This window comes from Oryza brachyantha, chromosome 4 (assembly GCF_000231095.2).
Source record: "Oryza brachyantha chromosome 4, ObraRS2, whole genome shotgun sequence".
Classification (NCBI taxonomy): Eukaryota; Viridiplantae; Streptophyta; class Magnoliopsida; order Poales; family Poaceae; genus Oryza; species Oryza brachyantha.
In genome coordinates this window covers 10,378,740-10,406,439 of record NC_023166.2, presented here as the reverse complement: position 1 = coordinate 10,406,439, position 27,700 = coordinate 10,378,740, and the positions used below count along the sequence as shown (strand labels likewise).

The window sequence follows — 27,700 nt, the reverse complement described above, 5'->3', positions numbered from 1 at the left end:
CTACTGGAGAGGGAGTCAACTTTATTTTATTCTATTCTTTTCATCTAGGAGCATACAGTAATCAACCACACAAAATATGATCTCAAATGGACAAACTATGTTGCTTGTAGATTTTTCAAAGCTCTATCCAATGGGTTTTCGAAACTTCTCACTTAAAAAAACATAATCTTACAAGCGGAATTTCACGATTTCACAAAGCCAAGAAGAGACAAATGTAACTTTTTTATGTATATGTCCATGGATATAAAGTTTGCCTGATTCCAAGTTCATATGAGAATGTCATCGCCGCTATTAGAAGTAACAACACTTGAATCAATGTTTTTTGCCTCTCGGAATTGGCAGCTCGGGCATAAGATGCCTAAGTGATGGGTGACAAGGGATCCGCTTGTAAAAATGGCTAGTCCCCTGTACATTTATGGATGATCCCTTGTCGGGGACAATATGCTTAGTTATAAGAAGCATCAATGGGGCCACATGTAGATGTGCCATCCTTCGTCCAACGGCCATCGTCTTACCTCCTATCGTTGACCGCCACATCAGATTCCACGCTTAGTTACAGGAGCGTGTTATATTTCATGCCACTAGATGTGCGTTAGGACACTGAGTTTGCAATATTTTGATTAAAAAAATCTATTTTTGAATTTTTAGCAAAAAAAAATTCTACCAACACAACACGCTGGTCGTCTTCCCGATCGAGATGGTGGGGTTTTCGGGCCGTTGATTTCCAATCGGACGGTTCAGAACATCACCCGCAACCTAGGGCAAGGTGCCCCGGATCTCCGAGCTTCGTTGAGCTGACCTCATTTCCCACAGTCCATGACCAAGTGAGAGACGAGCTCCCGCGGAGAGCGCGCGGCGCAGAGGGGAGGGGAGGGGAGGGAGGGGCCATGGCGAAGGCGAGGGGGAAGGCGCCGAGGCCGAGGCTGAGGCCTTCGCGGGGGCTGGCGGCGGGCCGGAGGCTTCTCGGGGTGGGCGGGCTGGGCGTCGCGGCGGCGGCTTACGTCGGGGTGGACTACCTGCGGTACCTCTCCCCGGCGTGGCACGACCGGCTGATGCCGGCGCTCTGGGCGGCGCTGGCGCTGGCCGCCGCCGCGCGGGCGCCGTTCTACCGCCACTGGTCCGCCGAGCTCCGCGCCGCGCTGCCCTTCCTCGGCTCCATCGCCTTCATGCTGGGGGCCTTCCTCTGCGAGGCCATCTCCGTCCGCTTCGTCTCCGCCGTGATGGGGCTCCAGTGGCACAGGTCGGTGTCTTCCCACTCTTTCCTGGGAGCTATCGAGCTGATTTATGCTCTTTAATTGCTATTTATTGCGTTTGTTCAGTTGGATCTCCCTTAGCGCTAGTAGCTTTGAATTTGATTTGATTGTGGAAGGATTTTTTTATGGTGTGGTCTTGCGGATATTTGCTCGTAGGGGTGCATCCCTTTCTTAGCTGATTTATTGTTTAATGGGTAATATTTAAAGCTTAGGTGTGAAATTTGAGCATAGAAGAGAGAGTTTTACAAGTTTATGTATATTACACCTTGGGGAAATCATAACATAGAAGAGAGAGTTTTACAAGTTTATGTATATTACACCTTGGGGAAATCATAACATAGTTAATTTTAGTTTGCTGGAATGAAGAAGGTATCATGCAGTTTAAAAACTTACAATTTGCAGGGTGACTTTTGTTACTGAATCTTGTTTCTAGAGTAGACATACTAGTTTTGATTAGACGATATTGTGAATTTTGATTTGTGGCACAGATTCTTCATTATGGTAACCTTGTGCTTTCAAGAGTTCAGTTTCTCAATAGTCCAATGGCTCGTTTGTTGTGTCCTTGCTATTCTGTGTGGTTCTTAACATCTTGCCTTTTCAACTTTCGAACAAAGATCGGGTTTATAGTATTTGGTGGTGCAGCGAATAAAAAGCTTTAATGCTGATTGCCGGATTACAGTTTAAGTAAGGAATAAATGGCCTTTTGGAATAAAGGGCCATCTAGAAGTCCAGTGGGAAGGAAGCTAAGCATCTGTATGTACTTAATCCAGCGTATTCCTTGTCTGTTGATGCTTCCTTTCTTGACTTCATTGAAAATTCTTTTTGACTGAATTTAGTCCTGTGTACATCAGCTAGTTATCTTAAGCCTACAAATAGATTGTGAAGACAAACTTGATATTCTTATAAAATGATTATGGCTCGTTCAGATTTGGGTTTTCACTTTCAAGAACAATAACACCTTTTCGATTTTGACAACTCTTATACATTACCACTTACAATATGTACCTTGTTTCAAGTAATTATTTGCATGTGCTCATATTCACGCTCAGATAAATTCATATGTCGAAGCATCAAGTCATCATAATTTTTGTTAACTGAAGTCCGTTCTACTGTTTTAACAGATCTGCTGCTCCACTTCCTGACACTGGCCAATGGCTGCTTTTAGCATTGAACGAGAAGCTTCCTCAAAGTGTGGTTGATCTACTGAGAGCCCATATTATCACTCTGCACCATTACTTGATGTTGTTTATCATGCTTGGTTTCTCAGTGCTCTTTGACTGCATCAAAGCTCCTGGTCTTGGAATAGCCACAAGATATATGTTCACTATGGCAATTGGACGTTTGCTTCGAACAGTAACATTTGTTGCTACTATTCTTCCATCTGCAAGACCTTGGTGCACTGCAGCTCGGTATCAAATACCTGGGCATCCTCATCCTTGGGCACAAAAATATTATGTTCCATATGCTTCAGACTCCGATGCTATCCGTAGAGTCATACGAGATGATGTGGCCTATGGTTAGTGCACTTGGCTTATCACCTTGCACTTGGCTTATCACCTAATTAAAATGTCAGTTTGGTAAATTGAGAAACTAAATTATCATCCTGCACTTTACAGCTGCTGTTCAGTCTTACCCTGGTGAGTATAGACCTGACTGGGGTCGGATGAGCTTCCTAGTAGACATTTTAAGGCCAACTCATGGGGAGGGACCTTCATGGTACCATCTGCTGAAGAAAGCTAGTGGTGGTTGCAATGATCTTATGTACAGTGGTCACATGCTTGTTGCTGTACTTACTGCAATGGCATGGACGGTATGCTATACTTCTACCTTATCCCTGTTACAACATGAAAGTATCTTGTCTGCCCTGTTCTTCTGGAAGCTGGAACTAAGTTACTTAATACTTATTAGAGTCACCCATCATCGAGATAGTGTCTTCTGTTTGCAATGGCATTATGTTAGAGATACTTGCAATCCATGTCATCTGAGTTCTGAACTTCTTCTGAATTTGTTTCGTGCTCTCATAGGAAGCATATGGGGGCTGGATCTCCGTCGCAATATGGCTTCTTGTCCTGCATAGCGCACAGAGGGAGATTCGTGAACGCCATCATTACACTGTGGACTGTGTTGTGGCAATCTATGTCGGTATACTCCTGTGGAGGATGACGAAGTTCATCTGGTCTGCTAGAGAAGCTAGCCGCGCTAGGAGGCTTGCAAAGCTTGATGAGGTTCAGAACAGGCTAATCCATGCAGCGAAGGACTCAGACATTGACGAGATCAGAGGTCTCCTGAAAGAGGTTGAGCTCGCTGGCCAAGAAAATCAGGGCGTCTCGCAGAGGGCCATCTTGGCCTTTGCTGCCGCTACGATTATTTTCACCCTGACTTGTGTCGTCCTTGCCTTAACATTAACCAGCGACGGGTGATTTCCGCTAGCCTTCCTGGAATCCCCTGAGTTGTCAGCCCATTTTCTGGGGTTGCAGTGTTGTTTCTCTAGATTCAGATCATCGAGTGCTGCTTGTTGTAGGAAACATGGTTTCCGCAGAGATGTAACATTGAGCTGGTGCCATTAGGATTCAGAATTTCAGACTAGTGATGTACTGAGTTTTGGGCAAAAGTTGATTTACAGCTGAATGGAAAAATCTGGTTAATTCTACCATGGATGCTCTGAAATGTTACCATCCTATGAAATGTTACCATCCTATCTCCCTGTCTTCTCTCAATCATGATGCTGCAGCGTGACAGATAAACCAGGAGGAAAGAAACAAAAGAACCAAACACATTTTTGAGTTGAGCTCAACAGACCTGTGACTGTGAGGCTCAGGCATGATTTCTCCTTGCAGAAAGCGGCTTAATTCCGTGGAATTTAGCATCTTTCTGTTTGATCTCACGGAACATGAGGGCAAGGCAGCTCAGAAAAGAGCGCTCGGATGCGCGGTGCTGTCGCGACGGAAACCGCCGCCGAGACAGGCAACCGGGTGGCGGGGGGCACCGCCATGGTCAGGCACCGGAGAAGACCCGAGGTGTAGAAGATTAAGGAATGTATACGGTGATGACACAAATTCTTATATATGTTTTTAGTGATCTAAAGACAATCTTAGAAATAAACAATGATAAAAATCATAAAATTAATTTCAAATTTAAGATTAAGATTTAAATTTTAGCTTATAAACAAAAATAAAAGCAAAAAGATAAGGCTATAGCTTCTACTGTGAACAATTGTTTCTTCAAATCTTATCCTTCACAGACATGACCAATATCTCCTACGGCGTCCGTAGGTACAAATTACGGTAATACTCCCTCGGATTTTTTATTTGATGTCGTTGGCCTTTTGATCTATGTTTTACCTTTCATCTTAATCAAAAAACTTATATAATTATTGACTATTTTATTATAATTTGATTTATTATTAAAGTAACTTTAAGTGTGGTTTATAATTTTATATATTTGGATAAAATTTTTAAATATAAAAAATGTTAGATGTAAATTAAAAAGTTAACCGCGTAAAAAAGAGAGAGTATTATTTAATTTAACTGGAGTTTGCCAAGTAAATGTTACTCCCCCGTCGATCTGCACCGCGCATCTCGCATCGGACGGTCTCCGTTTCTAGCAATGGACGGGTGGGCGGGCGGACAGGTGGCCATCGACCTGTAGGCCCCACAGCACACTCTCTCTCTCGTCTTCTCCGTCTCCGGGAGGTCGAGGGCTCGGGGGCGCACGGCGCACCCACCGCATCGACCCCTCCCCTATTTCCCATACTTCACTAACTCCGGTGCGGTCGCGGCGGATTCGTTCTTAGCAAGTTTTGTCGGTCTCGAGGTGAGCAAACCAAACCCCTCACCTCTCCACCGCGGGCGCACCTGATGTTAAATAGGGTTACTAGAATGGTTTTGTTAAGTTCAGGGTCAGTGCCCTTTTCTTTTCTTCTCTCGCTTGAAGTGAAATGGTTAGGCAGGGTATTGTAGAGATTTAGAGGGAAAGGAGATGGCCAGATTTGTTGAGGAGTTGTTGGTATGGTTGTAAGGTCAGTTAGGGCCAAAAGGTAGGCAGTAAGAATGCTGGAGATTGACTTATAGCCAGATGTTGAATTTATGGCTGGACAGTTTTATAGATTATCCTGAGGGGGGGGGGGATCCTTGTCCAGTTTTGATTAGTGTTTGGGTGATTTTGTTAGTCATGAATTTGATTTTGTGGAAAATAAAAACTTCGCTGCAGGAGGTCTCACAAAACATGGCAATGGGGATGAGAGCCAGTAAATCTGTGGACATGTCGGAGGACCTATCTCAGGCGATTGCGCCTTATGCTACCGCCCTGCACGACGCATTACTCCACTCGCATTGTTCCTCATGTTTCCGCAACATACCGACTCAACCCCCCTATGCCATGTCTTGTATGACGTGTGGTTATGTTCGATACTGCTGCTCAGACTGCTGTATATCAGACTGTGAAGTGCATTCATCTTCTGGAGAATGTTGCTTCTTTGCGAACCATCTCAGGGAAGCCTCCCCCTCCTATCTTACGGAAGAAACAAGCAATATCCGTGCTGCCCTGCGCCTTCTTTATTCGCTTGAGATGCGTGATCTTGTTTCATTTGATTCAGTCAGCAGTCCCAATAGAATCGGTGGACTTTCGGCAAGTGGTATTGGGCAAGTTATGGAGGAAGGTGGAGAGATTGCCGAGATGATTATGGAGGGAAGTTTGTTGATGTTGTCTGCCAGGAAATTACGAATGCAAACCACACTTGGTTTCTCCAACGGTCTGACAATAGAGAAGGTGGCACTGTGGGCAGTGATGACAGATAGTGTTGAGGTGCAGATTAGTGAAGGAAGGGCTCTGGGGATTGCTGTTTATGGCCCTAGATTCTCATGGTTCAATCATAGCTGCTGTCCTAATGCTTCTTACCGATTTGTATTGGCTTCACGGAATGAAGACTGTACTTCAGACAAACCAGAATCCTGTGTAGTCCCTATTTGCAAAGGAGCTGCACCAGATGTGGTAATGGAGTTTAACTGATGGTTTGATTTAGTATCCACAATACTTTTTCTTGCATCATTTGGAGATATCTATTACACACTGCAGAGTGAGTTATTGAACTCCATATTGGTTGCAGTGGCATGCTTGGCAGTCTGAAGAAGATGATTCTGCTCATGGTACTTCTTTACATGTTAATTTGATTTTGTAACTTACAGAACAATCATTTTAAACTTCACTGTCACTGTATTCAGCTCAATGCAGATATGGTCCACAAGTTGTTGTTCGCTGCACAAAGTCGATCAATAAGGGAGATGAAGTTTTCATAACATACATTGATCTTCTTCAGACCAGGGTACTATTTTTCTTTTGCTTGTTCCGTGCACTTGTAATCTGTTTCCTGCTTTAATCTCTGAGACATCAAATTATTAATTTTTAGATTATGAGATTTTCCCTTTTGATTTCAGAAAACTGTAGAAAACGTAATTTTATGTGCACCTACTATATATAGAAAAACTGTAAGGGAGTGTGTTACGGAATTGAGTTGGTGGCCTGAAGGTAGGGCACTCTTTGCTTAGTCCAAGGACCAAGGGTATAGCACTGTATGAACACAGTGAAATCGTTGACAGAGAGGGTGATACACTAATACTAGAGACTGATACAGTGTTCAAGTATAAACTTGGTTACTTTAACCCCTAGGAGATATTCTCTAATTTAATGGAACACAGTAACCTGAGTAAGGCATAACATCTACTCACTCTGTCCCAACATATAGCAACTTCTAGCATTTGAAATTTGTCCCAAAATATAACTTCTCCACCTATATTTTCTTCTCAACCAATCACAAGCTTTCACCATTCAATTTCTCCACCTAATTCCTTCTCTTGACCAATCACAACCCTCCCCCCATTTAGTTTCACCTACTTTCTTAATACCCATGTACAGCTCTAAAACTTCCTATATTGAGTAATTTCCAATAGAGGACGCTAGTCCCACGCAAACAGTACCATGGTGCTATAGTACCCACACAAGGCTTGCTTGGAGCCTTGGATCTTAATCCCATTTGCCCATAACAGAGTGCATGTATGTTATACATTTACATTTCAATATCTTAGCATAGGCTGATGCACACAGTTACACCACTTTATCTCATTGACAATCAATTGATGCATAGTGATTGACTTAATGAATTAATAACAGCTAGTGTTAGTGGTGTTTGCTAAATTTAGGTCCAGTATATTGTATGATGTTAAAAGAAAGTTTTGTTTTCCTAACTATTTGCACTAGTAGTTTCTGACGCTTTCCCTACTGTGATACTGTCATCACACTCATAACTAAACTTTCCAGGAAGCAAGGCTTTCAGATCTGTGGTCCAAGTATAAATTCATTTGTTCTTGCGAGCGTTGTACTGCAGTACCAAAACCGTACGGGGATCTTATTCTGAGTGTAAGATTCAAACTATGAAGAAAATGTTGGCATTGCAGTTGGACCTTGCCATGCACTTTTATTTTGCAATTTGATTTTATCACAATGCATTTACACACTGTTATGGAAGTTTCACGGCATTGCTACTCTGCCATGAGGATCACTCTAGCCATTGAGAACTGAGAATCTTTTGAATCTCAAATGTCTTTTGTACCATGCTTTCGAATTGAACTTATGCCTTTGAACTTCTAGATAAATCTCACCCCAACTTTAGTTGAACCAATAAGCTATATATTCGCCAGTTAATAATATAAACAATTTTAGTTGATTTTATGCATTCGTGCTAAGAAAATGTTTTTGGTCTTCTAAAACTCATGTTTAAAAATAGCAAATTATCTTTTTGAAAGAAAAGGCTATTGGTTTCTCCATGCTGACATGTCTATTCTGATAAGTGTGATGCTAGGAACTTGAATACATCAGATGATGCTGTTACAGATCCAGCAATTAAGGATTTGGACAATATCTTACAGCAGGCAATCTCTGAATGCTCATTTCTTGATGACCCTAAAGCTTGCTGCGATGTAATTGAAAGCATGCTTTCAGAAAACCTGATGAGTAATTTGCAGCAAGAGGAACAGTCACCAAGGAAATACATACTACACCCTCTACATCACATCAGTATCAGCAGTTTCATGGTACTTGCCTCTGCATACCGGTGTAGTGCCTTAAAATCAAGCACTGATAGTTTGCATGGAGAAAATTGTGATGTTGTTTTCAGAATGACAAAAGCTGCAGCAGCTTATTCATTAGTTCTTGCTGGGGCTACACATCACTTATTTTTATCTGAATGTTCCTTTATGACCCTTCTGTCGCACTTTTTGCTAAGCACTGGACAGTCCATGTTAGATTTTGCTGAATGTATAAAGAGGGAAACAAGGAAAAACATATCTCAAACTATCTTTAGCTTTGCGTCAACAAATTTAGCAAAACATGATACTGTGCAGTACGATCAATTCAGATCAACTTGTGAGAAGTTCAGCAAGCATATGTTTTCTTTGTCATTAGGGTGCTGGCCATTTTTAGCCCAAGGCTTACCCTGCCTGGAAAAGATAAAGAACCCCATAGACTTCAGTTGGCTTGGTCCAGCAATATTTCAGGCTTTCCAGCTTTCTGAGGAAGATTCTGCCAACCTTTCTTGTAAACATGGGTCAGCAACTCTCATTAAGGAACAGAAAGAGTGCATTCTGAGCTTAGCTGTTTGCTGCATCACCTACAGCAAATATCTTGCAGATATATGCTATGGTCCACAGCATTATTTGGCTGATCGTGCTAAATATCTGCTTGAATGTATCAATATTGTACAATGATCACTCTGTGGCAGCTTAGGTATGTGTTTATAAGATATACCCCTGGAATTGACATTTGATGTGATCTATTGTGTTTATTGAGGTGAGCAGCTTACTTTCAAGTTTGCTGTAGGATCGAACTGATAGTTTCATCTACAAACAGAAGTTCTCTACATTTTTGTCAAGGGGAAGTTACATGGATGCTATTATTGCTTTCTGTTTTATTGTGATTAACGAAGTTAATACATATTAGCAGTGACTCAGTGAGTTTATGGGAACAGTCTGTTGCATACAGCTATTGTTATGTTAGCACTGCAGCAGAATTGTCTTGAATTATTGTTTATGGATTCGAGAACTCTTCCCAATCATTTCAGCTAGGAGAAGAGTTTAAAGTTACAGTACCTCTTCCAGAAGGAATCACCGAGGTCTTCCAAACATCTTTATCTGAAGTTAATCACAGTACATGTCATAATGGTTGTTCCTTGTCCTGTTCTATTTATAACATTTTTTTTGGTCAGTATCCAAATCTTGTTTTTTACTCATGGAAGAATGGAATAATCTTCAATTTGAATAATGATGCAAAAGTTTACTCAAGAATAAAGGCCCAAAACAAAACTCTCTTTATTGCTTTAGTAAGAGTCAGCTATTTGTGATTGGAAGATGCTCTCAATTCATTGGTTGTAAGCTGCTTGTTGTCGGCAGCTCATGGAAGAATCATTCCATCTAGCAATAATTCAAGACATTTGCAATATTTAATTGAGAAAAGCAAATGTAGATTTTAAAGGGAAATAAAGAAGAACAGCATTGTTTTTTAGTCACAAGTATGTCTTGGTTCAAGGAACTGATATTTCAGTTTTTCCAAGGCGCAAAATGGTTCCTATGAGAAACACTTCTGACAGGCTGATATGTTCTTCAAGTTAGAACAATAATTGTTTCAGACTTGGAAGACAATGTGGCAGCTGTTTGTTATGCATAAAACAGAGGGTCTCATTCAATATAGTTGGATGAAATTAACCAGTCTGAACTCTTTGGAAGCGACATTGACTTGTAACAGTTTCAAATCCTTACAAATGGACAACAATCATGGATTTTCTGTTGAGTCATGTGGTATGTTCTATTTATTTCCTGTTCTTTTCTGTCTTCCAATTTAGGTGTGATCAATAGATTTTTCTTTATTCGGTATTCTTAGTTAACTTTCAATCAAATTTAACCATATCTGCAGGGATATTATCTTCAATTTGAAAATATGTAAGCGAAATGAATGGTTATCAGTTGCAATTCGTTCGGGTATCAATATGAAACACAGTTTGATACAACTGCAAGCCTTGAGCTGCTAGTTTGTGTTCGTTATTTGCTCATTCCCACATCATTTAACTTCAGAGTAAGTGAAGGTAACTTTTTACTGAATTATGGAATTGCAAGCTTCAATAATTTTCAGTAGCAATATTCTAAATAATTGAGGTGCATGTTCTAGGTATCAGGTTGAGCTATCTGGTCATTTAGATTTAACTGCAGCCTGAAGCCACAAAAGAAACAACTACAGTTGCTGGTAAACAGATGACACTATGATAGCAAGTTGAATTCATGATAATGCCATAATTTCCCTGGTAGCATTGCTGATTCTGGTGACAAATAATTGTTGGAATATGCTTTCGCATTTTTCCTTTGTCTGCAATGTTTCTTCCACTGACAGATTGAGTGGGGAGTTAAACTGTCTACATTAATGGGCCGGCTTGTCTTTTTGCCAGCACAGACCTGTCTACTTTGAGCTAGTGGTGCTGATAAAAAATCTGAAATTTCTCATGCATGTGTATTTCCCTTATTTTCTTTAGATATCACTACTTGCATGACAATGTGTGTATGTGCTGTATACGTACAAGTATTCACTTTGAAATACGAGCTAGCTGGTTGGGCTGTGTTGAAATATTATTAGTGCGTAGGGTTTGTTTTTTCTATCATGGTTTAAGATTTTGCACCAAACTACTTCAGTGCATAAACGGTTGTAGTTTGCTAAAGAAAAAAATTTCCTGTATTGTCCAAATGTCATGATTTTGCGACCTGTCATCTAATTTCCATTTATTATGAGGGCTTATTATAATGAAACTACACGAGAGAACATTTTATCTGATTAGGGCAAAAAAAGTTCTCTCTTTTGCTTTGATTAAGCAATTTCTGCATCCACTTTGCAAGATGTGATTTTCCATTGGTCTGTAGGTAATGTCTGTGATAATGATCAATTAACGAATATAGGACCCAAATACAGATATGGGAAAAATCACTTCCAACATGTGGACAGTATAAGTGGTTTTCAAGTGTGTTTACGTCAACTAAAATAATATGTGGTGCATTTGAAAATTTTGTGGTGAAGCATCTATTTTTGTGGTCATGTGAATTTTGCTCCAATTCCAATTACCCATTTGCCCCCTGGTTCCAAATATCACAAAAAGATCCTCACCTAGGCTACAAACAAACTGCTTTCAGTTATTAATTGTGCACCATATTATATCGCCACCTGTAATTCTGATCGCTGGAGCCCTGATCGGGTAGAACAAATTATCTCTCAAAATACCTAAATTTAGCTATCAGCTGCTATAAGTACCTCCCTACTGTATGCTTCTTGAAAGCATAGTGCAACTGAGCATCTCCCTGTGTTTTCTTGTGTGAATCTCTTTCATTTTAAAATGGCTGATGAGTATGATCGCAGCAGCTACAGAAGGTCTGGTGCCGACGACGACAAGGAAGGTGGCTACAGCAAGACCAGCACTGGAGGCTATGGCTGCAGTGGTGATGACTATGGTCGGGACACTGGTCTCTTCAACAAGTCCGGCAACGGTGACAATCAGAGTGACTACAAGAACACCAACACCGATGAATATGGCAGCACTGACAGCTACAACAAATCCAACGCCGACGACTTAACCGGCGGCTACAACAAATCCGGCACTGGCACTGATGACTACAGTGGCAGAGGTGGCTACAGTAAATCTGGCACCGATGAGTACAGCGGTGGCGGTGGCTACAAGCCCGACACTGATGACTACAGTGGCGGTGGCGGCTACAAGAAGTCCGGTGCCGGCGACTATGGCAGCGGCTACAAGGACTCTGGCGCCGGTGACTATGGTGGTCGTGGCTACGAATACAAGAAGGCAAGCGGCAATGATGATGGCTACGGCGGAAGCGGCTACAAGTCGAACGCTGGCGATTACGACGGTGGTAAGAACACTTCTAACACTGATGAATATGGTGGCAGCGGCTACAGCAACAAATCAAGCACAGAAAACTACGGCACCGGCGGCTACGACGACAAGGCCGGGGCCGGTGGCTATGGCGACGACCGCTACAGCAAATCCACCACCGATGGCTATGGTGGCGGCGGCGGCGGCTACAACAAATCAAGCACGGACGGCACCGGCGGCGACGACGGCAGCGGTGGCTACAGCAAGTCGAGCACCGATGAGTATGCCACTGGGAGAGGCAAGGCCGGTTCCGATGACTACTAAACAAGTACTGTCAAGAAGCCGAATCAGGGCACTCTTGATGCTCCAACACCATTACTAAAGGGTTTCATATGTGTACTCCCTCTTATTTACACAGCATGGGTTAATTTGTCTCCGAATATGTATATGCTCTGGATTTATGTTTGTATGTACCAGTGTAGCCGTGAACCTGATACATGTACAAAGATGTACTGCTCTGGCTCTGCTTTGTTTCCACATGAATAAAACGTGATATATGCAGAAGTAGCAGGCAAGGCTATATATATATTCACGCAATGACGCAAACAAGTACGGATACACTCTTTGATGCTGTTATATGTAAGCAATTTCCTGTTATACAGGGTAATACGTGCACGTATATATCCACGCAACCATGTAGGGACTCCCTCTGAATTTAAACCGATATATTTTAAAGGGGTTTTTTAATTATCCTTAAAAAGTATTTCAAGATGTCACGAATTTTAGTACAAATTACCTTAGGTATTTTTTTAAGGATGATAAAAAAAAACTCTATTTTAAATAGTTTTTTTTAATATTTTGTAATTCGTAGTTGTGGCTAGATTAAATTCCGTTATAGAAAATATAGGTAATTATTAGGGGTTTAGTTTTTTTAATTTCTTACACCTTTTTAATATTTATTTATTTTAATGATTTGTCACACTAGCAGGACTAGCGTGGGGATTGGGAAGGGCTTTGTAACGCCAGCTAGCATACAGGTATAGAATGATACTTACGCGCAAATTACAATGTGACGGTATTATATTCATCATGCTAGACGAGATGTTGTCATTAAATGGTACAGATTTTAGAAATAAGTTTTATAGGTAAATATTAAAATGGTGCAATTTTTTTTAACAAAATCTTCAGAAGGCAACAACTACTCCCTATTATTTGAAGCAGCAACATGTGCAGAGCGTCGTCGTTTTCGTAACGGCTTATAATCATAAAACAATATTTTACTTTTTAAAACTTAATTTTGAAGTTGATTTTATTTCTTTCCTATCTTAACTTATTTTATAACATTCGCTCATAGAAACATAACAACACCCTTGCAGCATTTTTAAATTGTTAACATGCTACTTCCTCCGTTTCATATTATAAGATTTTTTTGGATTTATTTAGATTCATCTATGTATTAATGTATATTAATCAAGATTCATTAGCACACGTACGTATTAATATTGCCAATGTCAGAAAGTCTAACGTGCACGGAGAGAAAGCGCGAAACGATAAGGAGGCCTCTGGAGGATTGCTCCACGTGGTCAAGGGGCAGTGCCGTCGCCGTCGCGGCTGTCAGATCAGCTAGCGACCGCGTCCGTCCCCTCCCCTCCCCTCCCCTCGATCGATCGGGCCGGGCCGGTGGCGGGGGATGGATACGCATGCTGGATATTACACGGGATATGCCGCGGGCGCCGCGCGCGCGAAAGTCTGATCTCCTCCCGTTGCCGACACCGACGCGGCTGCAATTGCATGCCTTGGCCGACAGGGCGTTTTCGCCTTGGCGCCACCCAACCAACTCGAGGACGACTCGCCGGCCGATAGAATGACGTCCACACTTAACTCGCGCACGGGCATGCATGGCCCCCGGCTCTGATATTCCAGGGGGCCGGCGTTTTGGCTACATGCTTGTGATCATGTGTGATCGATCGAGCTTATCTCCTCCCCGGCCGGCTCGATCCAGTCTTCCTCTGTCGATCTCGTCTAGTCATCTAGCTTTACGCTGGCAAATAGTAGTACATGTGAGCTATATACGGATCCTACACGTATTACCATCTATAGCCAAAAATCCACTTCTAAATTTCTCATTTCAGAACACTAATTATAAAACACGGGTTCATTCCACGATACCAATAAAAACATAAATTGCCCCCCCCCCCAAGCGATTGGGAGGCTATGCTCAATGTTCCCCTCCCCATGTGATTGGGAGCCCACGCTCAATGCTCTCGTTAATTACTTAACTTGTAACTTGTAAATGGTGAGATAGACATGTGAGGATGCTATTTTTTTGGCAGTTTGATTAGGGAGAAGGTTGGAGCTAAATTTTCAACTTAAAGGGCACCTTAATTTTGACATTTTAGGTCCGTTTTGAGTCGCTTTGCCATGCTAGAGGAATAGTCATAGAGATAGGTATAGATATGGCTCGTTAAAGCCCAATTTATTTGGTTTCGCTAGTTTAACGACTCAACTAATGGATTATAAATATGAGCATTTTTCTCATTCTTAAAAGGTACTATGCGCTGTTTTCTATCTAAAATTTAATACCTTATAGTATCTAAGGTATCCAGAGGTATCAAATTTTACTGGTACCTCATGGTACCTACTAAGGATGGTAAAATTGCTCTACAAATATAGCTTATCTCGGCTCTCCTTATAATCGCAAGTTCAAGCCTGATAATCCACACACAACATGGATCGTAAACATTTACTTCTTTTGGGTTGAAAATTCCTTTTTAGAAAGTACAAACAAAATATATCATATTTAGAGCACAACTTCGTGGCGATAGGTAAACTTATATAGGTAAACAATTGTCTGGTGATGATGGTTAGGCTAAGGTGCATGCTATGTGTGAGAAGCGAACTTGACATGCTTTATAGCTCTGACTAAATAAACGGTAAATTAGGGATGGACATGCGTTGACCCATGAGTAGTTTAGCTCAGGTACTCAGTTCAACTAAATAAACTAAAATTTTATAAAAACATGTTTATTTAAGTTAAACTAAACCAATCCTAAATTAATTATTCGGGACCAAACTACAGCCATCACGATGAAATTAAACACAAGACAAGTTACCCTACCTTTTAGTTTAGAGTTTTTTTTAACGTTCTTAAAAAGTACATCAAGATACTATATTTTTCAATGTAAAATTTTAATACCTTGAGCTACTATAATTTAGTACCTTTCAAGTATGATAAAAAAAAACCCTTTAGTTTAACTGTTGCGGGTCCAAGCAAACGATTTTTTAGAAATAACATTATTTTAATGAAAAATTGCAAGATTAAAGTCTATCCATGAAAAATCAGAAATTTTAGGGGCCTATTGAACTACTGTACCCTATCGAACGGCGAGTGGGCCTATCGAACAGGGGTAGTTCAACAGGCCTTAGACAGGGGCCTGTCAAACTGGTGGTGTTCGACAGACCCTCCACAGGCGCTTGTCGAACACCACCATCGTTTGACTAGGGTGGTGGGGGACCTGTCAACCTTCAGCAGTTCAACAGAGAGGCCTGTCAACCTTCAGTAGTTCGACAGGCCCCTCAGCGCTAGGTGGTAGGCCTTGTCGAACGGTGGGTGTTCGATAGGGTCCCCTGTCGAGCTGCTGTTGTTCGATAGGTCCTAATTAAACACGTACCCACTGTTCGACAGGGTGTTAAAATTATGATTTTTCACGGATGGTCTCTAATCTTACGATTTTCTATTAAAACAATGTTATTTCTCAAAAAAATTCCAAATAAACCTTGAACATCTGCAAAAGAGAGAGAAAAGCATGTGCATTCAAATTTAAAAAGGTGTCAACAAGGATGATTCGGCCACGGATAATCTATGGATTGAACCACTCCTATCCTATATATAATACTTAACAAGAAGGAAAAAAAATACTTAATTTGGCCTCTCTGCGATGGTCGTGAATGCGTGATAGCAAACATTGCGTTGAATACATTTTGCATAGGAACTGGATAATCCTGATCGCCTGTCATTGAACCTGTACATATGCAATGGTTATATTAGTTAATTAATATCCACGGTCCAATGTGATGGTGTACATTGCCAAGCAAGCAAAGCTTAATTACTCTGAATAAATATCTCCACTAAGGCACTAACACACTGGTACTAGTATATTTGTCACTTCACCATGCATCTGGTCGATCGCGAATGTCAGGAGCTCAAATCAATCGTGTGAAAAGCCCGATTTTGTCGTAGAAAACAATATAATCCCTGACTCACTCAACATTATGTATGCAGATTTTATTCTATATACTCTGTTCATTACTTGGTCCTTATGGCATAATCTAGAGCAACTAATCCTTGATGCTGAGAATAAACCCCATCCAACATTAATATTATTTTGTGGCCCAACCAAATGACGCCGACATGCAACTAAGAACCATATCTAAATATCTAATTCCTGTTTGCAAAAAAAATATCCAGGTTATGACTGATTTTTACCAGTAATTATTTGATTGATTCCGGCATTACGTGTGCAGCGTATTAGCCACAATCTACTACCCCTACATGTGATTAATTTCTGAAGCAATCCAAGACTTAATTAAATTTGATCAGCTTGCTCCCTGCTATAAATACTTCACGTTGATGTGTTCTTAGAAACACGGTGCAAGTGTGCAACAAACTCGATCGATCGATCGTGTCAAGTTCCTTTAACTCTATCGTGTCGTGATGGCTGACGAGTACGGCCGCAGCGGCTACGGCAGGTCCGGCGCCGGCGACGACTACGAGTACGACAGGTCAGGGAACGAAGAGTACGGCCGCAACAAGTCCGGCACCGACGACTACGACCGCGACCGCAGAGGCGGGTACGACAAGCCCGTCGGCGACGACGAGTACGGCAGCGGCGGCGGCGGGTACAGGAAGCCCAGCGCCGAAGCCGACGACGAGTACGACGGGTCGTCGCGGGACGACTCGGAGAAGTACAGGAAGGAGGAGAAGGACCACAAGAAGAAGGAGCGCTTCGGCGAGGTGGGCGCCCTCGCCGCCGGCGCCTTCGCCATGGTACGCGCCTAGCTATATCAATTATATATCAGTTTCCTCAAATCAAGCCAAGCCTCCGCCATTGATGACGACGGCCGTGCACCTGCAGTACGAGAGGCAGCAGGTGAAGAAGGACCCGGAGAACGCGCAGCGGCACAAGATCGAGGAGGGCGTGGCGGCGGCGGTGGCCCTGGGCAGCGGAGGGTTCGCGTTCCACGAGCGCCACGACAGGAAGGAGTCGAAGCAGGCGGCGAAGGACGCCGAGGAGGAGCAGGAGGAGGAGGAGTCCGGCCGCGGCGAGGGGAAGAAGAAGCACCACTTCTTCGGCTAGCTGATCGCGCCATGCATGCATGCCCGCGCGGCGGCGCCGGCGTCCGTACGTGTGGTGTCGCCATGGCGCGCGCGCGTGGCGTCTGTGACTGTGTGTGCGACTGTGTGTGCGTGTAGCTGAATAAGAGCCTGAGCTTTTGTACGTACGGGCTCAGTATGTGCTCGTGTATATGAGAGTACTACGTACGTATGCGTGTATTTGCTGCGCCTGCAGGGTTTGTACTGTATAAGAGGGTCTGTGCTCTCTGTACGTACATGTTCTTCTGCCACATGCTTGTATACACCTTTGACTTGGGTTAATAATAATAACTATCTCTGAATAAAATTTTATTGTAGCATATAGACAATATACTATACCTCAGTGGCGGGTGCACGATTTCATCTTTGGTATTTAAAATGTAACGGTGTAAACAATATTATACCTAAAATCACACTAATTGGCTTGAATAACATCGAACACTATGTGATTGTCCAATATATATCATATATAATACAAAATGTTAAATTGAGTCTAAAGTCATATTTCATTGAATTAGTAACAACATAACATTGTTCAACTTATAGAAAGTGAAAGCATGTGAAACATGTAAAGGATGAAAAACGATAAAATTAGAAGAATTCTTACAATTTAGAGAACAACTTTGCGATGCTCCGTATTTTGAAAATAAGTTAAGATGTCCTTATTCTTTACTTACGAGAAGAATTCCGTTTCAATGAACGCAAAAACAATCATTTTGACCAATCCGGCTGGCCGCTCCCGCCTCCCTGGATCCGCGCAGCCTCGCCGCCGCTGGCCGCTGTCAGTCCGCAAGCACCGGCCGCCAACCCCAGCCACAACCAGCCTCCACGCTCTCCACAGCCCTCATGTTAGGGTTAGAAAATGTTGGGCCGAATGGGTCGTGGAACGTGGGTTAGAGGGTGGAGAGGCCCAAAAGTAAGAAAAATGACCCACCACGTCTATTTTTGTCTGTTTGGGCTGAATATGTGCTTTCTTTTTATTTTTTTGAATATACATATGTATATACAGTATATATATGTATTTTTTTTTGCTAAAAATCATGGATATACATCTGAATACAAAATACCCATGAATTGTACTGGGCCCAGCCCTAATACTAGTTTTAAAATGAAGGAATGAATGGACTAGCCTAACACATCCTCTAAATGGTATGACCTCTATATGTTAATTGTTTCTATTATTTAAAAATTTTACGTAAATATGCAAAAAAATATAATTTATAATTAAATAAAATTTAATAATAAATTTAATCATACCTAAATAAACTGTAATTACGTAAGTTTTTTGATAAAGCAAATGGTGAACGTGTGGTGCAAATTCAGTGGCGTCATTTATTAACTCTATTTTAGATTATAAGATGCTTTGATTTTTCCTATATTCATATGGATATTGATGAATCTAAACATATTCATAACCTAGATAGAACCAAAACATCGTATACCTAAAATAAAGGAAGCGGATGATACCTACATTTCTGTAATACAGACTCATATATATATATGAGTCATTTTTTAAAGATACGCAAGCTAAAGAAAAAGAATGATATGCAGAAAGAAAGAGGACAACTACAGTAGTCATTCCATTCAACCAACCGGATTAGTAATGATGTTGAGTCAGTGGTAAAATCTAGATACTAGATATTGATACCAACGGCCGGGTTAGTTTGGAATGGTTTTGGGGTAAGTTATCTGGTGTGAAAACGTAGTACTACCTTCATATTTTTTTATACGACGCCGTTGACTTTTAGGTTCACGTTTGACCATTCGTCTTATTTAAAAAAATTATATAATTATTAATTATTTTATTATAATATGATTAATTATTATAGGAATTTTAAGTATGCATTATAATTTTGTATATTTGGATACAAATTTTGAATAAGACGAATGGTCAAACGTAATCCTAAAAGTCAACGGTGTCATACATAAAGGAGGGAGTAATATATTAGTACATGATTAATTAATTAATTATAAATTATAAATTTTTTAAAATAAATTAATATGATATTTTAAAGCAACTTTCCTATAAAAAAATTTAGCAAAAAGACAGAGAAATATGCGTACATAAAACGAGGGAATCCAGACATGTAATTGGGACAGCCGAACGCGACCTACCGAATCCAAACCGTATGAGATATCAGGTAACCTGATAAATGATACCTATATACAAGATTTGGTACTAGGTATCAGATACCATATACATAAGATCTAGGTACTAGACCAAGTACCTGGTACATATATGTATCGTGGGTCTGATAATTAAATGTAGTAAGATATCATGAAACCATCAGCGCAAGATAATAGAGCACCATGATATCACTGCAGCATCACTAAGATATCAACAAAACCATCTATAAAAAGAAAAAAATCTCAAGGAAAACTAACAAATAATCAATTCTAAAAAAATGCAACAAAAAGAACACCAAATCAATAGCAAGGTGCCCACAAACAGAGCAAGCCACACCTCTGCGCCCATAGGGCCTTGGTGGTGAATTGGCATCGTTCTTCATCTTCCCCGTTCCATCGGTGAGCTTCTCCATGTTCTAGCCGACGTTCCTAGGACGAAACACCGACACCGACAACGCGCAAGCCGTCTGCAACGGTCGCACCCAACAATCCAACATGCCACCAACACAATCAGATTCCAGCGCTACCTCCTCCCATGTTGTGCTCTTAGTTGATTAGCTCCATACATAGATGAGTGCTATAGTGAGATGAGATTTAAGAAACGTAGAGATGGGATAAGCAAGAAGGATATGGCCAAATATATTGTGTGAGGGATCATCTACAATAGTATTTTTGAAAGAAGAGAAAAGAATTTAACTTTTCAGGAAAATCAATTAGTCTTTCAGTTAAATGTTCAAGCTGCATAAATGGGTCATAATTTGCAACGATGAAATATACTCACTATGAAATAATACATTTGTCCTAAAATATAATGGATTTTGGCTATGCATTTCTATAATAAAAACTCTTAAATTATGGAATAGATAGAGTACTCCTTTCAATTTTTTTATTTAGCGGTGTTGATGTTTAGATTTATATTTAAAGATTCATTTTATTTACTATTTTTGTAAATATGTAAAGTTATAAATCATGCTAAAAGTATCTTTGATGATAAAACAAATCACAATAATATAATTAATAATTGTTTAAATCTATCAATAAAATAAATAATTAAACATAAATTTAGAAGTAAACGGTGACAAATAGAAAAAAACAGAGAGTTTAGTTTCACGTCAGCCAAGATCTTCTCTAGCCCTCCAACGAGCGATCCAATGGCTGCCCTGCCAGTTAAAATTTAGCCCAGACAAACTCTGTCAAAAGAGAGGAACAAATATGTGAAGGAACCCAAGTGTAGCCCACAAGCCCAGTGTTTTGGGTCAAGTATTGATGGCCATTTAACTTGATTTGCTGATCTACATTACACCACCTTAATTCAGTTAGCCAGTTCAAATATTGATTGATCAGTGCACTAGTACTAGATGTGCGATAGATTCAGTTAGATCGGGATGCAGTAGTCTAGAGATGTATGAATTTGTAATTAATCAGCTTGAGTGAGTCATATGCTGTATGAATTCCTTTAAAAAAAATGATGTCTGCTAAATTTTTGAAGAATGGTAGGAAGTCATGGCCAATAAAACCAAACTCTCTGATCATTGTCTTCAGCAACTTTCCAAAATTATTTCTGACCACGTGAATGATGATCCATCAACTACTCCTAATTAAACATGGAATTCTATGCTATGATTAAAACTTGCAGTGAGTTTCATGTTAAGCTTGCATGGAGATCACGAGAACTCGAGCCCTATGGATGGTGGCGAGGCAAAGGCACACGTGCTCCTCCAGCTCCTCGACCAGCTTCCTCGAGCTCGAGCAGCTCCTCCTCAGCTGGTTCACCATCTCCTGCACCGGGAACCTCTCCGCGCAGCACCTCGCCATGGCGTTCTCCCGCTCGATGCCGTCGGAGAGCCGCGCCACCAGGTGGCTCACCGTGTCGAGGTCCCTGCCCAGCACGTACGTGCCCTTGGCCGCCGTGTCGAGCTGCTCCTGCAGCCGCAGCAGCGACCCGGTCCTGGACCGCCTGACCGCTCTGGCGAGCCTCAGCTTCCTCGCCACCTTCCCGTGGCTCGACTTGATGGCGTGGAGGATCGACGAGTGCCTGTCGTGGATGCGCCGGAAGTTGCTTCGCGTGGCGGCGCTGAATGGGTTGCTTCTGGCGGCGAACGACTTGAGTGAAGTCGTCGCGTCGGCACCGGCAATGGCGGCGGAGGCGGCGCTGTCCGAGATGCTTGCAAGGAAGCTGTCCATGGACAGGTAGTTGCTTTGGGCGTTCTTGATGTTCACCAGCAGCTGCCTGCAGATCTCCGACGCCTCGTCGCTGGCGTCGAAGTATCCCGCCATTGCCAGCTCGATCTCGGAGGACGTTCTCCGGTGCATCATCCTCTGCACGTCCTGCTGCTGCGGATCAAACCTTGATCTGTTCCTCAAGTTCTTTGATTGCGTCTCTTATCGAGAGCTGCACCAATTGCCTTGGCTTAAAATGGACCTCACCTGAAGCCTTTATATATATATGCAAGCACCCCTAGAACCTGACAAAACTTGGTGGATTCTGGTGTGCCATCCAGAGGCGAAAGAGAGGCGAAAAAAACCTGACAGAAACCTAGGTGTTTCAGGTGTTTCAGGTGTGCAAGTTGCCTGAAACAGCTATGTTTCTCTCTGGGATGGTTTGGTTTGGTTTGGTTATGGGACTGTACCATCAGACGGCCTTCTAATTTTGATCTTGCGTAGTACTCGTGCTTAGGTACTTGTCGTACAATTGTCTCGTGTTGAAAACATGTTCAGAGACAAGTCCTAATGACCAAATAATTGCGCAATGCGTGGACTGATTATCAGTTTTCAGGTAGGTTAAGTAATTGGCACTTGAGAAGAGCAAGGCCGGTGATGAATCAGATAGGTTTTTAGATTAACAACAGAGTGATATATCAGATTAAATATTGGAAGACACTGAAGGCAACGTTTTGTTTTAAAGCATTGAGAAATTTATGCAGTAGTAGTGCTAAATCATGTGCTAAATCTATGGGCTACTAGTGTAATACTCTGGTTTTGCAAATAGAAAACCTAAGCTAGTGGATTTTATCCTCTCCTTTTTTAAAATATTATTTCTGATATTTCAGGTGACACTTTGTTGCCACATTAGAAATGCACTGCTCTTGCTTGCACAGGAGGAGGAGCATCTTTGGCTGATCTCACAAACAAACAAGCTATCCCCAAAAAATTTAGAGGCTTGCAGATGTAGCTCACAGCAGTGACATCACATCTGCATCTCATCTAACCTCACTTCCCAAACACAACAAACTTATTCATCACGTTGTACACCTGAAATGGATTGATGGTGCCACAGTTAACTTCTGCAATTAGCAACCATCAAAGTTATCAACACATGGCATGGCTTTGCTGATGGTACGATGATACATTTGGTCCGGCCCCACCTGCAGTGACTGTACTAGAGTAGTCAAGTGTACGACTGATAGTGTGCGTGGCTCTTCTTGCTAGCTTCCTCCTCGGCGTCGCGCGGCCGCGGCGGCGGCGGCGCCGTGAGGTCGCCGCAGTTGAACCATATGGTGTCGGCGAGCAAAGGGAAGATGAACCTGTAGAAGATCCAGTCGTGGAACAGCTTGACAGCGTAGGCGCGGACGCCGGGGACGCTGGTGCTTCCCTGCTGGACGTAGCCGGACAGGCATGCGCCGGCGACGATCCAAGCGGCGCGGCCCCGGCGCTCGGCCACGTAGGCGGCCACGCCGTCGGCCGGGGGGCCCGCGGCGCCGGCACGCCGCGATAGCGCGCGGGCGAGCACGACGGTGTCCTCTAGCACGACGCACCTGCCCTGCGCCTTGTCGGGGATGTTAACGCCGGATTTTGATAAAATCACTCTTATGGATTGGAACGCAGTTAAAGATCGAATTGGACAAGAAAGGACGAATCGGTTGAGAAAAGAAAAATGAGGATGGCACGGATGCAGCTGATAGAGTTTGAGTCGGACAGGAATTAGAGTTCGATTGGACCCGGAACTTAGAGATGGATTTGATATTAGTTGCGAGTCCGTGTAAATTAGTTAGCTGTTATCTGAGAGTTTGTTTAGGATTTTAGAGTTAATTAAAGTCCGGATGTAATAAGTTAGTTGCTAATACGAATCCTTATTTGGTTAGGTTAGTTAGATCCGAGGGTATAAATATGTGTGCCCGGGGTCATTGTAAATCATCAATTAGATTAAAAACATATCTTCAGCGCATCGCTGGCCTTCTTGACTTGCCTGGGATTTCGGCGCGAGGTTTGTCAGCTTCGCAACATAAGTTCATGCTCGTCAAAACCAGTCGATTAGCTAGAACAGAACTGTCTCGGTTAAGTCCGATCTACTGCCTGGTTGATCGATGGGTTGAGTTTTATTATTGCTTTAATCTGTTTTTAGCTTGAAGTAGTAATAGTTCTCGATCAAATCCTCGCGAGTTCCTATGTTCGATCTGCTAGCACGAATCTAGTCAACTTAATTCTGTCTCGGTTTGGTCCAATCAATCTAGTAGGCTAGATTTATGTTATCATATTGGATCGAGTTCTCATGAGGGCTTATCGTTGGAGTTCTAGCCAGCATTATCCCAAGTAATCTGTTGGTTTATTCATTAAGTTCATCGATCTTCATATTCCCATAATTGTATTATGCTAGATCACATACTGCCTTGGTTAGGTCTAATCTATGCGTGTTTAGTTCGATCTGCTTATAGGAATCTGTCCGATCGGCTGAGGTTAATTAGGTTGACAGATTACGCCGGTTTGATATCTTGTTATTCGTATACCGCAATAGTTTACTGATTTCATACATAGTTATGCTTAGATCTGTACTGTCTTGGTTGAGTCCGATCTTCTAGGTTTAGCGTGACTATGTATGCGATTAATTATTATTGTTTTATGCTAGTAATTGGTATAGCAATCCGGTCTACCTTAAATTCCATGTTTAGTCTCCTATCAGCTGGTGATTGTATGTGTGATAAACGCTAGATCGGTCTAATTAATCTTAAAACTGTCTTGGTCGAATCCTTTCTTTTAAGATTAATTAGTTGATTGGTCTGCTCGGTGGTTACCCTACTTACGATTCGGTCGATTGAGCATATTTATATATACCATCACGAAATTCCTGTAAAGTCAATTGTCTAGCTCATCGGCTAGGGTCCTGGGACGGTATCAGCTATCTAGCCGATAGCAGTTTCGGGTTTGACTATTTTCCATGTTATATCTTGTCAGTTACAGGATCAAACTGACTGGCAGACCAAGCTTTCTGCTAAGAATTAGGTCCTGTACTGGAGTGGTCTTAGAGTAAGTCCCAGGTCTACATGCGTGACACGTTGTTATTATTTTCAGCGTTAACACATTTTTGGTATGCCTAGTGGGACCAGTGCTAAGAAGACGTAGTTCAACCACAAGCCAGTCACGCGTTCAAGCATTCAAGACGGAAGAGATGGTCGCAAAGGAAGTTAGCTCCGAAAACATCCTCCCGGTCACTCTCGACAAACACACTGACGAACAGAAGGCTCTGGTGCAGCAACACATGGACAGTTACCAGAAGCTATGCCTTGAGTCATTCGGCATGACCAGGGGCGGCCCGGTGCAGAAATCCCAACTCCCAACGCTGACTCTGGAGCCAGGACAGGGCAGCAACCCACCCCCGGAAAACCCGCCAAATCTGCAGGACATGGTCGATTCGGCGGTCCACCACACACTGATCAACCAGTTGGGATACTGGTAAACACGCTGTCAGGGCTGATCCGACAGGTAGCCGATGGAGCCCCTGACCAATATTCACAGCAACGGGGACCAATCTACTTCCCAAGAAGGGAGAGGCCCACGTATAGGTTCCACAGGGATATGAGGGATCCCTAAAGGGACGAGGTGCCGATAGTGCAGCCTCCCCGGTTTGAGCCTAAGAGGTCCCCTGAGAAGCTTAGGCAGATTTATTTGGTATTTTTTAGTACGTAGTACCTTCTCAAGAACCATAAATCCCTCTATACGTAATATCTAGGTACTAGTTGATACATAAATGTACTAAGGTATCATGACAAGATAATAGAGCACCATGATATCACTGCAGCATCACCAAGGATATCAACAAAACCATCTATAAAAAAACTTAAGAAAAACCAACAAATAATCAATTCTAGAAAAAAATAAGAAAAAGAACACCAAATCAACGGCAAGGTGCATGCCCACAAACAGAGCAAGCCACACCTCTGCAGCCATAGGGCCTTGGTGGTGAATTGGCATCGTTCTTCATCTTTCCCGTTCCATCGGTGACCTTCTCCATGTTCCAGCCGACGTTGCCCAGGATGACACACTGACACCGACATCGCGCAAGCCGTCAGCAATGGTCGCGCCCAACAATCCAACATGCCACCAACACAATCAGATTCAAGCGCTACCTCCTCCCATGCCGTGCTCTTAGCTGATTAGCTCCATACATAGATGAGTGCTATAGTGAAATGAGAAAGAAGAAACACAGAGATGGGAGAAGCAAGAAGGATATGGCCAAATATACTGTATGAGAGATCATCTACAATAGTATTTCTCAAAGAAGAGAAAAGAATTGAACTTTTCAGTTACGTGATCAGAAAGATCAATAGTCTTTAAATTAAATGTTCAAGCTGCATAAAGGGATCATAATTTGTGACGATGAAATATACTCACTATGAAATAATACATTTGTCCTAAAATATAAAGGATTGTGGCTATGGATTTCTATAACTAAACTCTTAAATTATGGGATAGATAGAGTACTCCCATCATTTTTTTTATTTAGCAATGTTGATGTTTAGATTTATATTTAAAGATTCATTTTATTTAACATTTCTACAAATATGTAAAATTATAAATCATGCTAAAAGTATCTTTGATGATAAAACAAATCACAATAATATAATTAATAATTTTTTAAATCTTTGATTTTATTTTTTTGGGAAGAATGGTAGGAAGTCATGGCGAATAAAACCAAACTCTCTGATCATTGCATAAACCATGAATCTTCAGCAATTTTCCAAAATTATTTCTGACCACGTGAATGATGATCCATCAACTACTCCTAATTAAACATGAAATTCTATGCTATGATTAAAACTTGCAGTGAGTTTCATGTTAAGCTTGCATGGAGATCACAAGAACTCTAGCCCTATGGATGGTGGCGAGGCACAGGCACACGTGCTCCTCCAGCTCCTCGGCCAGCTTCCTCGAGCTCGAGCAGCTCCTCCGCAGCTGGTTCACCATCTCCTGCACCGGGAACCTCTCCGCGCAGCACCTCGCCATGGCGTTCTCCCGCTCGATGCCGTCGGAGAGCCGCGCCACCAGGTGGCTCACCGTGTCGAGGTCCCTGCCCAGCACGTACGTGCCCTTGGCCGCCGTGTCGAGCTGCTCCTGCAGCCGCAGCAGCGACCCGGTCCTGGACCGCCTGACCGCTCTGGCGAGCCTCAGCTTCCTCGCCACCTTCCCGTGGCTCGACTTGATGGCGTGGAGGATCGACGAGTGCCTGTCGTGGATGCGCCGGAAGTTGCTTCGCGTGGCGGCGCTGAATGGGTTGCTTCTGGCGGCGAACGACTTGAGTGAAGTCGTCGCGTCGGCACCGGCAATGGCGGCGGAGGCGGCGCTGTCTGAGATGCTTGCAAGGAAGCTGTCCATGGACAGGTAGTTGCTTTGGGCGTTCTTGATGTTCACCAGCAGCTGCCTGCAGATCTCCGACGCCTCGTCGCTGGCGTCGAAGTATCCCGCCATTGCCAGCTCGATCTCGGAGGACGTTCTCCGGTGCATCATCCTCTGCACGTCCTGCTGCTGCGGATCAAAACTTTATCTGTTCCTCAAGTTCTTTGATTGCGTCTCTTATCGAGAGTTGCACCAATTGCCTTGGCTTGAAATGGACCTCACCTGAAGCCTTTATATGCAAGCACCCCTAGAACCTGACAAAACTTGGTGGATTCTGGTGCCATCCAGATGCGAAAGAGAGGCGAAAAAAACATGACAGAAACCTAGGTGTTTCAGGTGTGCAAGTCGCCTGAAACAGCTATGTTTCTCTCTGGGATGCTTTGGTTTGGTTATGGAATGTACCATCACACGGCCTTCTAATTTTGA

The 27,700-nt window shown here is 42.5% G+C and overlaps 6 protein-coding genes across 6 annotated transcripts; 4 read left to right on the top strand and 2 right to left on the bottom strand.

Annotated features, from left to right (window-relative positions):
- Positions 1-794: 794 nt before the first annotated feature.
- Positions 795-3,903, top strand: LOC102716033. Its single transcript, XM_006653333.3, has 4 exons — positions 795-1,240; positions 2,375-2,769; positions 2,870-3,063; positions 3,278-3,903. Exons 1-4 carry the CDS (start codon positions 888-890, stop codon positions 3,671-3,673), a joined length of 1,338 nt encoding a protein of 445 aa, XP_006653396.3. The 5' UTR covers positions 795-887; the 3' UTR covers positions 3,674-3,903.
- A 1,043-nt stretch (positions 3,904-4,946) lies between these two features.
- Positions 4,947-8,824, top strand: LOC102708428 (protein SET DOMAIN GROUP 41). Its single transcript, XM_015836633.2, has 7 exons — positions 4,947-5,066; positions 5,463-6,242; positions 6,358-6,397; positions 6,473-6,573; positions 7,566-7,664; positions 8,096-8,338; positions 8,709-8,824. The coding sequence occupies exons 2-7, from the start codon at positions 5,478-5,480 to the stop codon at positions 8,724-8,726; spliced, it is 1,266 nt and encodes a 421-aa protein (XP_015692119.1). The 5' UTR covers positions 4,947-5,066; positions 5,463-5,477; the 3' UTR covers positions 8,727-8,824.
- Positions 8,825-11,670: 2,846 nt separating this feature from the next.
- On the top strand, positions 11,671-12,489 carry LOC121054192 (stress protein DDR48-like). The gene has a single exon (XM_040523197.1). The coding sequence runs from the start codon at positions 11,671-11,673 to the stop codon at positions 12,487-12,489; it is 819 nt and encodes a 272-aa protein (XP_040379131.1).
- A 4,307-nt stretch (positions 12,490-16,796) lies between these two features.
- LOC102715754 (abscisic stress-ripening protein 5-like) lies at positions 16,797-17,882 on the top strand. The gene is made up of 2 exons (XM_040523439.1): positions 16,797-17,212; positions 17,301-17,882. Exons 1-2 carry the CDS (start codon positions 16,880-16,882, stop codon positions 17,520-17,522), a joined length of 555 nt encoding a protein of 184 aa, XP_040379373.1. The 5' UTR covers positions 16,797-16,879; the 3' UTR covers positions 17,523-17,882.
- A 3,431-nt stretch (positions 17,883-21,313) lies between these two features.
- LOC121054191 (UPF0496 protein 3-like) lies at positions 21,314-21,943 on the bottom strand. The gene has a single exon (XM_040523195.1). It carries the CDS (start codon positions 21,941-21,943, stop codon positions 21,314-21,316), a length of 630 nt encoding a protein of 209 aa, XP_040379129.1.
- Positions 21,944-26,716: 4,773 nt separating this feature from the next.
- On the bottom strand, positions 26,717-27,346 carry LOC121054190 (UPF0496 protein 3-like). The gene has a single exon (XM_040523194.1). The coding sequence runs from the start codon at positions 27,344-27,346 to the stop codon at positions 26,717-26,719; it is 630 nt and encodes a 209-aa protein (XP_040379128.1).
- Between the last annotated feature and the right edge of the window lie 354 nt (positions 27,347-27,700).